Source organism: Phalangium opilio, unplaced genomic scaffold (assembly GCF_054372755.1).
Source record: "Phalangium opilio isolate 3A_F unplaced genomic scaffold, DU_Popi_V2 ptg000024l_1, whole genome shotgun sequence".
Classification (NCBI taxonomy): Eukaryota; Metazoa; Arthropoda; class Arachnida; order Opiliones; family Phalangiidae; genus Phalangium; species Phalangium opilio.
The window spans coordinates 1,175,484-1,189,845 of record NW_028324155.1 but is presented as its reverse complement, the minus strand read 5'-3'; the positions used below and the strand labels follow the sequence as shown (position 1 = coordinate 1,189,845).

General features: G+C 36.6%; 3 protein-coding genes across 4 annotated transcripts; 2 read left to right on the top strand and 1 right to left on the bottom strand.

Moving 5' to 3' along the window:
• The first annotated feature begins 300 nt into the window (after positions 1-300).
• Slimp (Seryl-tRNA synthetase-like insect mitochondrial protein) lies at positions 301-1,768 on the top strand. Its single transcript, XM_089867652.1, has one exon. It carries the CDS (start codon positions 382-384, stop codon positions 1,759-1,761), a length of 1,380 nt encoding a protein of 459 aa, XP_089723778.1. The 5' UTR covers positions 301-381; the 3' UTR covers positions 1,762-1,768.
• Positions 1,769-1,884: 116 nt separating this feature from the next.
• On the bottom strand, positions 1,885-4,683 carry blw (ATP synthase subunit alpha blw, mitochondrial). Its single transcript, XM_089867645.1, has 9 exons — positions 4,522-4,683; positions 4,062-4,140; positions 3,822-3,991; positions 3,592-3,765; positions 3,361-3,527; positions 3,133-3,281; positions 2,574-3,058; positions 2,350-2,494; positions 1,885-2,289 (listed from the first exon to the last, which is right to left on the bottom strand). The coding sequence occupies exons 1-9, from the start codon at positions 4,585-4,587 to the stop codon at positions 2,054-2,056; spliced, it is 1,671 nt and encodes a 556-aa protein (XP_089723771.1). The 5' UTR covers positions 4,588-4,683; the 3' UTR covers positions 1,885-2,053.
• Positions 4,684-5,682: 999 nt separating this feature from the next.
• On the top strand, positions 5,683-14,318 carry LOC149692014 (uncharacterized). 2 transcript variants are annotated; one of them, XM_089867620.1, is made up of 13 exons: positions 5,713-5,868; positions 5,958-6,066; positions 6,174-6,258; positions 6,316-11,002; positions 11,064-11,140; positions 11,203-11,267; positions 11,333-11,403; positions 11,483-11,546; positions 11,640-11,766; positions 11,839-12,080; positions 12,139-12,273; positions 12,341-12,445; positions 12,620-14,318. In XM_089867620.1, exons 4-13 carry the CDS (start codon positions 6,387-6,389, stop codon positions 12,899-12,901), a joined length of 5,784 nt encoding a protein of 1,927 aa, XP_089723746.1. In that variant the 5' UTR covers positions 5,713-5,868; positions 5,958-6,066; positions 6,174-6,258; positions 6,316-6,386; the 3' UTR covers positions 12,902-14,318. The 2 variants fall into 2 exon arrangements, with proteins under 2 accessions (XP_089723745.1, XP_089723746.1); XM_089867619.1 differs by having other exon boundaries at positions 5,683-6,066.
• The last annotated feature ends 44 nt before the right edge of the window (positions 14,319-14,362 follow it).

Genomic DNA, 14,362 nt, shown 5'->3' with positions numbered 1-14,362 from the left:
CGGTAGTTCGCGCCCTCTGTAAAACGATCGTCTGCTTAAGACTGGTACACGTGCTTTGAACTAACGTGGTTACGGTGGTTTTAGTTACAGGTTAACCATGTTATTGAAAAAAGTAACAATTACATCAAAAAAATTTATTTGAATTTAATCTAATTTTAAGGCATTAATACTGAATTTTTAATGAATTCATAGTTTTAAAAATAATTTTGGCATTAAGATCAGTACTGAAAAATTCTTATTTCCTTTTCTGAAGTGTCTAAGCCAATAATATTTCAGCCGGTAGTTCGCGCCCTCTGTAAAACGATCGTCTGCTTAAGACTGGTACACGTGCTTTGAAGTTTGAACTAACGTGGTTACGGTGGTTTTAGTTACAGGTTAACCATGTTATTGAAAATTCATCGTTTTAAGCCTTGTAATTCGATATTTACTTATAATTTGTATAAGAGGTTAAGTACGGCGCGATATCCTTTACTTTATTTACTCTCTGATATCGAAAATCGACCAAAAGGAGAATCATTTTCTTCTTTATATATTTCTGGCCGATATGGTGGCAAGCTTTACCCTACTGCCATTCCTCATATTGACCTTAAGTACTTTATATCCAATTTCGACGAAATATACGAAACTTGGAGGCGTCGCGACCCAAAAATAAAACTAACCGAAACTTTTAAAACCAAGATTAATCAATTAAGTGAAGTTAGTTTGTCTCTTGAGAAACTGACTGCGGAAACTAAACTTAAACCTCATACTAAAGAAAAGTTTGGGGTTGAAAGTCAAGAGAATGAAAATAAAATGAAGCAGTTATTGGAGGAGAAGTGGAACTTGGAAGAAGAAGTTATCCCCATTCTTCTCAATGCCCCCAATGAGATTCATCTTAGAGTAGATGAAGATAAAATATTGTATGAATTTGGTCCTAAACCTGATCTAGCTCAGCCTAAAAGCTGCGTTGCATTAGGCTTTTCAAACAGTTATCTGGAAATTACAACTGGTAGTCCAAATAGTTATTATTTAATCGGTAAACTTGCCAAGCTAGAGTTAGATATAATTAGGCACTTGGTGCTTAAATTGAAAAATGAGGGTCTAGAAATGGTTTCCCTTCCAAATTTTGCGAAGTCAGCCATTGTAGAGGCTTGTGGAAAAAGTCCCTTCAATCCAAATGACATGTTGCGTGTTAAAGAAAAAAAATTTAAATGGGGTAACTCATTGCACATTCCTGGAAGTGCCTCATTGGAAGCTTACGCGTCTTATTTTACCCGAACGCATCTAAATAGTAGTCAGCTTCCTCTAAAATTATTCAATATTGGAAGACATTACAATACGGAAAACATTGAATCAAATAGTATTCTTAAACCCTTTCAATCTAGTGAAATATTTGCATTCAACATTGACACAAATGAAAACCAATCGTTAGAGACATTTGATAAACTTTGTTTGGACATTCAGAATGTGTACGAAACATTACATGTTCCATTTAGGGTAAAACAATGTTCAGTTGTTGGTTTAAAAAATGTTGAAATGTTGAAAATTGAATTTGACCTTTGGTCACCTTTCCTTAATTCTTACATAAACTGTGGGTACTTGGCTTTGTACGGCAATTACCTTAGTCAGAGGCTGATGATTACTCACGAAAATGGTTTCCAAAATCATTGCGGTGGCTGTGTAGTCAATGTAACAGTTTTATTAGCATGTATGATAGAGAATTATCAAAACACCGATGGTGAAATTATTTTCCCCCAAGAATTAATAAAACTTTTGAAATGAGAGAGAAGCGTTGTTCGCAAGACACCAACATAATTTACAACTTTATTTAATATCCATCCATTCTATAAATCCACCAAAAATATACTAAATCTTGAATTAAATTACGAAGATGAACGGAACCAATTTAATTTAAATGTTTTATTTAGCATTTAAACTCTAGTGCCTTTTCTGACAAATCAATTTCAAAAGGGAGGTCTTATTATTATTAACTGTACAAAGTCCGATGATAATTTGAAATTTATTTTTCTTTCCACAGTAGAAGGGTCCCTAAACTAGTTCTTCTCGCACCACTTTACGCAGCATTGAAGGTAGCCAAGAAATCTGTAACAATCTTCTTTAATTTAGCATCAGTATCGTCACTGATCTTGCCTTCAGTAGCGATAGTAGACAATAAATCCTTATGGGAGGTGGTGACCAATTCCAAGAATTCCTTCTCAAATTGGTTGATCTTAGAGGGGTCCAATTTATCTAAATAACCTCGGACACCCGTGTAAATGACCGCAACTTGGTCTTCAATGGCCATGGGTTCTGAAAGAAATTTTTAATTAAGATTACTATAAGTTTTTCAAACAGACCCAAGAGTCATACTGTATTGTCCTTGTTTCAACAACTCGGTCAAACGAACACCCCTGTTCAAAAGTTGCTGCGTGGAAGCATCCAAATCAGAACCAAATTGGGCAAAAGCGGCAACTTCACGGTATTGGGCAAGTTCCAACTTCATGGAACCAGCCACCTAAGATAAAACACAAAGCCAGCCAAGAGTTAAGCCATCAAGCGGCTTTGTCTTACCATCAAGGTTGGGAGTTACCCACCTGTTTCATAGCTTTGGTTTGGGCAGCAGAGCCTACTCTGCTTACAGAGAGACCTACATTGATAGCTGGTCGAATACCTTTGTAGAACAATTCAGTTTCCAAGAAGATCTGTCCATCAGTGATGGAAATGACATTGGTAGGAATGTAAGCGGACACATCTCCAGCTTGGGTTTCAATAACTGGTAAAGCGGTCAATGAACCACCACCAAAGGTATCATTCATTTTGGCAGCGCGTTCTAATAAACGGGAGTGAAGATAGAAGACATCTCCTGGGTAGGCCTCGCGACCAGGAGGACGACGCAGCAACAGAGACATTTGACGATAAGCTACAGCTTGTTTGGACAAATCGTCAAAAATGATGAGGGCGTGCATTCCATTGTCTCTAAAGTATTCTCCCATGGCACAGCCAGAATAGGGAGCCAAGTATTGTAGGGGAGCGGCATCAGAAGCGGTGGCACTCACAACAATCGTGTATTTCATGGCATCTGTATATTGAAATCAATGTAAAAACAATCAATACCTAATAACTCCAAAAAAAAAAAAAAAAAAAAGTATTGACCTGAGTCAGTCAGCCTCTTTACAATCTGAGCCACGGTACTCCTCTTTTGTCCAATAGCAACATAGATGCAAAACAACTTTTTCTTTTCTTCACTACCTTCATTAAACCTTCTCTGGTTGATGATTGTATCAATAGCAATAGCGGTTTTTCTAAGTTTGAAGTTTGAAACTTGTTATCAGTACTTTTTTGGTCCAATTTTATGTTGAACACTTTGGAACACCATCATACCCAGTCTGCCTGTCACCAATAATCAATTCTCTTTGTCCTCGACCAATAGGTACCAAACTGTCTACAGCCTTAATACCAGTTAACATAGGCTCTCGGACAGAAATCCTGGGAATAATACCAGGAGCCTTAACTCCTACACGAGCCCTAGTTTTGCAACCCAATGCTCCCTGGGAATGGCTTTAATTAACATTTTTTTTTTCTAAGAATGTTTTTGGGGTTTATATTTCATACTTTTCCATCAATAGGGTTGCCCAAAGCATCTACAACGCGACCTAAGATTTCCATTCCTACAGGTACGTCTACAATAGCTCCGGTTCTTTTAACAATGTCACCTTCCTTGATGAGTTTGTCATTACCAAATACTACAATACCGACATTGTCAGGCTCCAAGTTCAAAGCCATGCCCTTGAAGGGAAAAACGTGTTAACTGGAAGAAAATTACTATATACAGTTAGAATTACCTTCAAACCACTGGAAAATTCCACCATCTCTTCAGCTTGAATATTTTTCAAGCCATAAACACGGGCAATACCATCACCAATTGATAGTACTCTACCGGTCTCTTCCAAATCAACCTTTGAGGTGTGTCCCAGAATTCGTTCTTCCAAGATGGAAGAAACTTCGGCGTTTCCTAATATTTGAGACGCAATTAATGACTGAACCCGACCTAAACCCCCCCCCCCCCCTCTTTTTTTATATACCAGGACCAGCTCCCAAAACCTTTGATGTTGAGAGTGATCTGATGGTGTATGATGGAGTCCCATTTAAAAAGCTTAGAACCTAGTGAATATAATTTTAAAATATAAGTCAACATAAAGTGACTCCGCCTTAATGGGTTAATTTTTTAATTAAAGTCAACATTATTTTCAGTAATAAGGGGCAAACTACTGGCACTCTGCCAAATTTATTAAACACCTTAAAAATTGTAATAAAAGATGAAATTATTGAGGAAGTTATGACCTAATGAATGATTTAGTTATTCGAGAGTTTACTTCTAAACCAAATTAGAACTTAAAACGCGAAGAATTAATGCAGATTTAGTTAACCTTTACAAATGAAATGACCGCCATTTGACCTACAAGGCCATGGACGACCAAGTCTTAACTAACTTTATTTTTCTCGACTTCTTTTCGTTAAACGTGCTTAATTAATTAAACTTACTTTTGGGGAAGTTCGGGGAAGCTGTCTAGCGAGAAGGTTCGCTAATCTTATCGGTACGAAAGCCATGTTAAACTAGTTTAAATTAATCCGAATTATTAAACCTGCTCACTTCACCGGCGCGACCTTTACTAGTCCACACCGCAAAACCAATCAGGGAAAGACAACACCGTAGGAGTAGGAGCTTCGGCTTAAAAATTTTTGCCGTGCTTATGCTATTGAAACCCCGTAGATTCGATCATCAGCCAATGAAAAGCGTCTATTTTAACTGGCAAGAGGGCGTACTTTACTGTCCTATTCTAATCATAGTATATCTATCTTTTTAACGTAGTTAAAAAAGTATAACTCGGTATAACTACTCTAAAAAAGAAAGAAACGTAATAAAACTTTTTACAAAGAATTTTATTCAAACATATTTATTATTTTTACATTTATAACACTTCGAGAGCAGCTTTTGCTCGTTCTATTTCGTGTAAAAACGAATAAAATTGAGCAAGTGTCAACTCCATTGTGACATTTTCCAGGCTGCCACTCCCCTTATCCAAAACTAGTTGCAGTTGCAGAAAGGTGCTTCCGACTTTTTTAATTTCGCTAGATGAGGCGACAACTCCGAATTTCCAATCCATATCCACTAAATTAGTAATTACAATATTTCCCACCGGTGATGCAGTATCTTGCCCCATAATTTATTTTGGGTTGGCTCCTCAGCCTCCGGAAATGCTAAGAGAAGCGGGGTTACAGTTGGAGGGTCACGAGGGTGGAAGTAGATTCAATGTCTGCAACACCTAAAATTTTGTGATGGTCATAATTATTCCAAAAAAATAATAACCAGTTTGCGACGTACCAAATTAATCTATTGAATTACTTAATGCGAGCCTTAAGAATGTCCAGATACTAGTTTACTATTGCGATTTTAATTAATGAACCCGGTCCATGTCATGGTCACAAGACGGTGGTGATGTTGATGCCTGCAGCGGCAGCCTGCGTTTTAGAAGTAATTTGCCGGATGTGAATGCGGAACTGAAAAAATACCAAATTTTTATATACTAAATATATATAAATATATAAAAAACGTTCAATATAATAATCATTGAACATGTTAAAACTTATTATTATTTATTAATAAATTACTAATTTGTGAATGCATAACTTTCAATTTTCAAGGACTACTTTTCCTCTCGATTCCGACTGGCGCGCCACATGTTGTTGAGTGGCAGAGTGCGAGTGCGAGATGGTGTAGCTGACTATAGCTTGGAAAGGCGCAATTTCGCTGTGGATTTGTTAAATAACAAAATTTAATAATTGCAGAAGTTATCATTAATTTACTGATTGGAAGAACCCTTGTTTATGGTACTAAAACATTAGTTAATTTAGAGTAAGCGTCCTTGTCATTTTGCAAGCGTTTCGCTTGAAGATTGTGTTGTTTATTTTTAATCGAGGCTTGTGCCTAAGCCTTGGCTTATTGGCCCATTGGTTTTTTTCATTTGGAAATCCCGCTGGTGTCCTGGTGATACCGTGATTGTGCTTTTCGCTTATTTTCTTTAAGCGGTGAGGAGATTGATAGTTATATCAACATTATTAATGCAAAGTTTTATTGAAATCAAAACATTTCCTTCATTAATTTTGCTTTGTTTTACCGCTCTTTTCATTAATAGTTTAAAGAGTATTAAGCCTTTGAAAACTGTCCTTGAGGATTTGAAGTGTCTTTCTGGTTTCTATGGAAAAAACACCTTTTCTTGGGTTAGATCTTTTAAATTGAAGCTAATCTCGTGTTACTTAAAAATTGCTTAATTTTAGATGCACCATGTAGTATTGAAGGATAAATTGCACTGACATTTTGGGTTGCAAATTGAATTATTTTTAACATAATGGAACACGATCAAGCTTCATCAACAACAGTGACCCAGTCAGGGGAAGTGATTATGGCTAAATACGACAACGCCCCTGGAGAGGAAACTATGGAGATTGAAGGAGGCCAACAAATGGAAGAACAGGTTCTAGGCTACTTGGAGGTACAACCGTCTCAACTCCAAGCAGTCCAAGAAGGAGGAACCATCTATTTCCAATCTGATGGGATTGAATTGAATGAACAGTTAATTCTCGCTCAAAGTGGGGAAGATGGAGAGATAATAGTTGTTATGAGAACGGATCAAGAAGGTGGTGGTGAAGGAGGTGACAGCTTGAGAGCCATGAAATTTGGGGATCTAGCTGGACTGGCTGAACAGATGGGTTTAGCTCCAGGAACTAAAATTTCCCTTCAAAGTCAAGATGGCAAAGAGGATGGAGAAGGAATAACTTATTTAACATACGAAGCTCCTGAGGGAGAATATGAACATCAAATACAAGATGAAGTTCAAAGCAATGAAAATATTCCCCAAAATTCTTATTTGCAAGAAGACCATGGTGAAATGACTGAAATTCCCGTTAGTGTATCTGAAGATGGAACACTGACGCCTCTAAGAATTATTGAAAAGCCAAGCAATGAGACGAACTCTGATGGAAATGAAACTTTAATTATTTCAGTGGATGAGAAGAATGCTTCTGAAAACTATTTACACGGTGAAATGACAGAAATTCCTGTTAGTGTTTCGGAAGATGGAACAATAACTCCCCTCAGAATTGTTGAAAAATCCGTCACTGAAAATAATTTAGAAAGAGAAGGAGAAGAATCACAATGTTACATAGCTGTAGGAGTCAATGGAGAACAGCTCAATAATGTTGAAGGGTTGAGTAATGCGGCTCTTTCGCAAGTTGTTGATGGAGAAAGGCACGTGGAATCTCCAATTGTGGTTCACTTATCATCCGCTGATGAATCTAGGAATGTTGCAGAGTCAGATTCCAAAACAACATCGGTGGAAATCTTGCATGATCCAGTTTCTATGAGTCACACCCAGTTGGAAGCAACTTCAAATGGAGAAAGTTCTTATCAGACAACCATTGTCACTGCTGACGGAGAGCATCAACAAGTTGAATATAGAATAGTTCAGGCTTCCGAAGTGCAGAGAGAACAAGTACAGTCATCATTGTCAGATGCTGAATGCTTTGGACAATGGTCTGCCATGGATTCCGGTGGTCAAGAGCTATCTAATGACATGATTGTCATTGAAAATCAAACTGATGAAAATATTAGGCAGGATGAGCAAAGCTCTATAAAGGTTACTCCTCAAGCAAAGGACTTGTCCAATAGTGTCGAAGAATCGCCAGTCAATGAGACCCTAAGAAGTATAGAGGAATTTTTAAGAACAGGGGATGAAAATAAAGAAGGTATCCAAGTGAAGAAGCTACCGGAAGTGTTGACGTCTGATGAGAATATTGCTGATGGTAAACCTGAATTGATGCAGCAAGAAGCGTCAAATTCCGTGACTATGGAAGATCAACAAGATTCTGCAATTCCTGTTGAAATATCACTTGTCAATGATGCTCAGGAGATTGAAGAAATGGAAGTTGTAGGAGAACTTCCTCAAAATACAACCAGTTATGTTGTTATCGATTTGGACAATAATCCACAGTTTTCAGATGCTATGGGTGATGGCATTCAGATGGAAAGTGTTAATTTTAAATCTGTCATAAATGAACATGGCCAAAGTGTTGGTATACTCGAAACTGCAAATGGGGACTTGGAAGTTATATTAGACTCTGATTCTTTAGTGCCTTCTACAAATTCACCCTTCACCAAATCAAACCAAAATGAAGAAATATCAGTAGTTTCTAATCATTCTTCTTTACAAGAAGTTTTAGCGCCGGAGATTCAAAAGGCGTTCCAAAAACTTTTAACTGCACCCGAGAAAAAGGCTTCTCCAGAACCAACTTCCTATTTAAGCAAGCCCAAAACCAATACTAAACTTCAATCAGAAGGTGACGCGTCAAAACGAGGAGATAAAAGTCCTACTAAAGCTCCTAAAGAAAGGAAACCTACAGTCTTTAACACTCCCCCTGAAGACCTCACCCTTAAAATTCCTACCAGGCAATATAGCAGAACTTATTCCAAGAAAAAATCTACACCTCCTCCAGTAGCTAGCACTAGTAAAGATGCTCCAACTTTAGAAGTCAAGGGCAGTGAATTCAACAGGAATGAAATAATTCTTGTTATAGAACCCAATGAAGAGGAAACGCGTGAGAAAGAAAAGGAGTTTGATGATGAGAAAAGAAGCAATGACTTGGAATTATTCCCTAAGAAACTTGAAATTGTGTGCGAAGATTTGGAAAATAAAGAGGAAAAGGCTGCATCCTCTGTAGACAATAGTGAAGTAGAAACAATTTCAAAATTGGACACACCAAAGTCATCAACTCCTGAAATTGACATTAATGTAACAACCGCGATTATGGATGTTGATTCAAAGGAAGCGGAATTTGCAAATCCAAGTGTCATCACCTCAATGTCTCTTGAACAGCCTGAGTCTGATTCAAAATCTAGTAATGAAAATTTAGCTGATACTTCTCCATTAGAGGAAAAAACATCAACAATTTTACCAGAATCCCTGGAAACTATCACAATGGTTCCTGAAAAGACTACAGTTTCCCTTGAAAACCCTGAGAAACTCTTGGAAACAGTGACAACTGACCAAGAAAAGGATTTGCTACATGATGAAGTAGCGGCTGAAAAGTCCGGAGTACCTGAAGAAAGTTCGGAGAACCCTGAAAAATTGGCGGCAGTTCCTCAAGAACTTTCAGTAGTTCCTCAAGAAGTGGTCGACCTTAAGGAAGCTGTGGAGACACCCATTGAGAATGTTTCCGTTTCTCCAGAAGACTCGTTGGACTCTCAGAAAGAAATTGCTGAACCTAAAGAGGATGTAACAATATCCCTTAAAGATGCTTCAGTACATGATGAAGGCCTTTCATTGTCCCAAGACTCTATTAATCCTTCTGAGGTTAGCAAAAGTAGCGCTGTTGACATGGAAGTTGATCAAACTGATGATGTAGAAATGCCAACTGACAATTCTGTTCTGGAAGTCAATGATGTATCTAAAACTGCACCGGAATTGGAATCTGCTGAGGAGGAATTGATTGTGAGGGAACCTTCACCGGTAATGGAAAAGTCAACAGAAAAGTCGCCAGAACATTCGGACATAGTAGAACTGACCAACATGGAACCTTCTACCTTGGAAACTTCTAAAGAAGTTACGGAAGAACAAGAGGGTTGGAATGAAAAAGGGGAGGAGAGTGAAAATGACAGAATGGAAAGCGAAGTTGAAAAAAGTGAAATTGATAATGACATTCAAGATAGTGTCCTGAGTGGTGGTAAATCAATCAGTGCTGATGAAGAGAACTCTCAATTTACTTTTGAAAGTATTCCGGATAAAGATATTGAAGAAATAACGAAAGAGACCATAGTTGTAGATGATAGTAATTTAGATAGCATTAAAATGACTACCAAAGAGGATGAGGTCAAAGAAAGGAGTCGCAGGAAGAGAAAGTCTAATCTTGTTTTGGAAAATGAAGAAGCCAAACAACCAAGAACCGGTGAACCAAGACAGAAAGTATCTACATCATCAACTCTGTCAGAAATTAAGGAAAAGGATATTAAGAGGAAGCTTTTCAATGAAAGTGCTGGCAAAAAAGTTGGTAGACCTAAGAAAAGCTCAACTGGTGGTAAAGCTTATCAAAGCCAAGATGAGCTCTTTGACGAGCTTTTGAAAGAATCTTTACCAGGCGCTGCCAAAAAACGGAGAGATAGTAAAGACTCAAGTCGCAAATCTAAAAATCTCAATTCTGATGTAAAAAGGAGACGAACTGTAACACCACGACTACCAAATGATTATGGCTCATCAGATGATGACATTGTTTTGAGTAATCAAAATCCATATTCCGAAAAGAAGTACAAGTCAGTCAGTCAAGGAAAACGTGGTCGTGGAAGACCTCGTCTTTTCAAAAATAGAGGCTCTTCCGATGAAGAAGAAGTGATGATGAGCAACCTAAGAATCTATTCTGAAGTCAAAGACCAAAAATCCAGCCACGGTGATTCTTCCAAGAGAGGTCGGGGAAGACCTAGAATAAGCAAAAACGTTTCAACCTCTAGCTATTCTAGGTTTGAACTAACTTCCAGGATAAGCAAATCAGAACCTACTAAAAGAGGACGCGGAAGACAAAAAACTGGTTCCTCTTACAAATCAAGAAGAGCGACGAAAGAATGCCAAATACATTACTGTTACCAGCAATCCAGTTCTGAAAAAGCCCACCAAATCTACACCTGTATAGAATGCCACTTTCGAACGTCTAGAATGAACAATATCGTCAGGCATTATAAAGACTGCGCACTTGATTTGTTTCCATTCAAGAGTAGTAGCATGGTAGAAAAGACGCCTAATCGCTTCAAACTTGACGGAGCGACTGGTAGCCAAAGCTTACCAGAGAACCGGTTTTTAAATAAAAGACTGGAAAACCCCAAGAAGCTATCGCCTTTCAAAAATGATAGTAGAAATATTAAAACGAGCAAATCAAAGAAAAGTGATGATCCAAATGCTAGCAAGGATGACAATTCCATTGGGTTAGGAAGTTATTTGCGGAAGCTATGTTTGAAACTAGCTAACTTTGTAATGCAATTGCAGAACTGACGATGCAGAAATGTCTGACGTCCTTCTAGATTCTGAAGAAGAGGATTCTTACGATATTGAAATGAAAAATAGTAAGTTTCCTTTCGACACCTCGCTTTGTTTAGTTCCCCTTTCTGACATTGAAAAATTTTAGCCTTTGGTTTTGCGGAAAACGACGTTGTATGGGCGGAATGGAGAACTCAACAATGGCCAGCTTTGGTAAAGTGGAAAAAAATCTTTCCAACGTCATAGAGATATTATTTCAATGTTTAGTTTAATTGCAGGTTAGAAAAATATACCCGAGACAGAAAAAAGTCTCTGTACTGTTCATTACAATTCCCATGTCATCAAAAGGGTAAGTATTTCGTTAAAGAAAAATATGGTAAAACCTGGACAATAAATAAAACAAAACGAAACATTAAAAATTCTTCTAGATTCACAATGAATGTCAAAAAAATTACGAATTTTGATGATGCTGCCAAAAATAAAGATTTTCTTGTAATAACATTGTCTTATTTTGTTAAAGCACCAACTATGAAAAAAGTGTTTCTTAATTTTAACAAAGGAAAAAATTCAATGTTTTAATTAAAGGAGAAGGGTTACGCTTTACCGAAACACGATCAGCTTGTAAAATCAGCTCAAATGGCTGAAGATTACTTAAGGAAAAAATGTCTGGGGCTCAAAATGAATCCAATTCAATTCTTTAATGATCCGGAAGGTAAACGTTAATTATTCAGAAGGGGATTAATACTTAAATAGTCAAATAAAACACAAATTTCTGTCGCATTAGCCGCTAAACAAATGCTGTCTGAGTTAGAAAAATCTTCTGAAAGTCAAGTTTATGACGCTGATAACAGTGATTCCCACCAAAATGACCCAATGACCCCGGTTACTGAGGTTAACTTAGACAGGATTACAAATCCGGCTCAAGAAGAGGAAGATAGCGAAATTAATGTTGAAATTGAAGATAAAGATGTGGCTGAAGTAGATGGAGAGAAACTCGCAAAGTTCATTTTAGATGGAAATGCTGATGTAAAAAAAACTCCTAACTGTCCAAGGCTCCAAGTATTAACGAAAAACTTCATTTCAGGAGCACCTTATAAATATTTTTGCCGGTATTGTAAGTAGTGAAAGGCACAGACTGTTCAACAGCGATTCAGAGTCTGATAGAAACAGTGTTAAAAGGGCATCTGATTATAAGGGATGGATTGCCGATGAAGGAAAAGTAATGTTTATCTAATTGCCAAAGTGTCTCCTTCGCTAAAGTTAACTTTTTCATATCTTTATTTCAGAAAGTAGAACTGACTCAGCATTGTATGGAACTTTTCAAAACCAAAATTGATTCTAATGAGGCCTATAATGTAGTAGGATACGCTTACGAAGTCATGGTCCCTGAGGTAAGATCTTATCACGAGTTAAGTGTTGCTACACTTGAAGAATTCTCTGATACATCTACCAATTTGTACAAACTCAAGATTTAGTTTTTCAGTTTTAAAATTCAGAATTTGTAGCAACTCTTTCGAGTTCTCGCCAGTGTCTAGAATAACCCCTAATAATTGACAATAATTTAGGGAATTTTGAAAGCGATATCAACATTACACAATGTATCATTAAAAGAAGCGGAGGAAATTTTTGCCAGAGATGATGTTGATAAAACGCAAAGCATTTTTTCTTCAACAACAATACTGGAGAATAAAGATGCTCAGGGTGTTGCGAGTGTTCAAGCTGATGTCCTCCTATCAGAAACTCTTCCCCCTGAATCAGTTGTTGAAAATAATCCTTTAAACACCTTTCCCTCAGCATCACCTCCTCGAGTGACGTGTCCAGAAGAGCAAACTGAATTACCCACATGAAAAAAAAAAAAAAAAAAAAATCGTCCTAATCGCGCATTGTCTGTAACCAACAAAAATCCAACCTCATTTGTTCTGACAAAAAAAAAATCATTCATTCATTCATTATTACAAATAAAATCATAAGTGACTTGATTGTTCTACGTTACACATTGTCACAGACAAAAAAAAAAACAAAGTAGATCTCATCAACCGACGACGGAAATATCAAATATGTTACTACTTGGTCTATTGTTTTTATTATCCAAAATTAATGTTTGTGCCAGTTTCGTTTCGTTTTTAATTTTTTATGTCATGCCGTTTTTTGGAACTCTGGAAATTCCTGTGCAATATTTAGGTAAAATTTACGTACTCTAAATATTTTTTTTCCGTGTGTATTATATTAGTTTTTCTTTTTATCAACCCCGTGTTTTTTGCAAAGCCGTTCGAAACTATTTAATTTTACGTTTATAAATTTTGATCTTTAATTAGTGAAAAAAAAAAATAAAAAATTCAAAAAAGTCTTAATTTCCCGCTTTTCAGTCCACCGTGACCTCACGCCCGTTTTCTCTACGCTCTTTTTCAAAATTGAAATTGTAGGGTTACTTTTATTTGTGTAATTTGTCTTAAGGTGGTTAATAAAAGCGGTAGACCAAAGAAAACTTGACCGATACAGTTTGTAGAGAGAAAGAGTTATTTTTCTTTCAAACGTTAGAAAATAGCTCTCCATCGCCAATTTTGGAAGTTAAATTTTTAATTAATATAAAGAGACAATATTATAAACAGTTTAACTCCAGAATGAACTGAACTGTGAACAAGAATCCAGATAAAAAACTGGATTTTCGACTGACAATTTCAATTGTTGGGGATATTATTAAGGACAGTGCTATTTTATCTCGTCAGAAAAAAAATGTTTTTAAATGTTTAGTTTTTGTTTCTCTTTCTTTTGCGTGCTCTGTTTAAAAAAAAATGATTCCGAGGCTTCGTTTAGAGGACTGGTGAAATATTTTTGGGGGTTTTTTTTTTCTTCAAAAATGGTTCCCACACACACAAACACACACACATAATGTAAATGTTTCTCTACCGTTCAGATAATCGTCAATCGTCAGATCATTTTTTAAAAAAAAGTAATAGGGTGGTGCAGTTTTTACACGTTTAAGTACATTTCTCAAATTCTCATGGCAAATTAATTAAAAGACAAAATACTGTATCCACTGAGTGACTTGGTTCGATAAGAAATTCAAAAAAACCTGTGTTTAGTCTTTGCAAATGAAACATCGGGATTAAGTGTGTTAAAAAAAATGAGAACTACTCTAAAAAATCATACTAGTTGATCATCACCCTCTTTTTCTAAAAATTATGGTTCATGAAACAAAAAAAAAAAAAATTGTAATCTTTGCTTTTTCCATTTATGATATTAATAAACACCATATTGTAACTATTGGTAAGTATGATTGGATGGAAAGTCGGTGATGGAAATGTTTC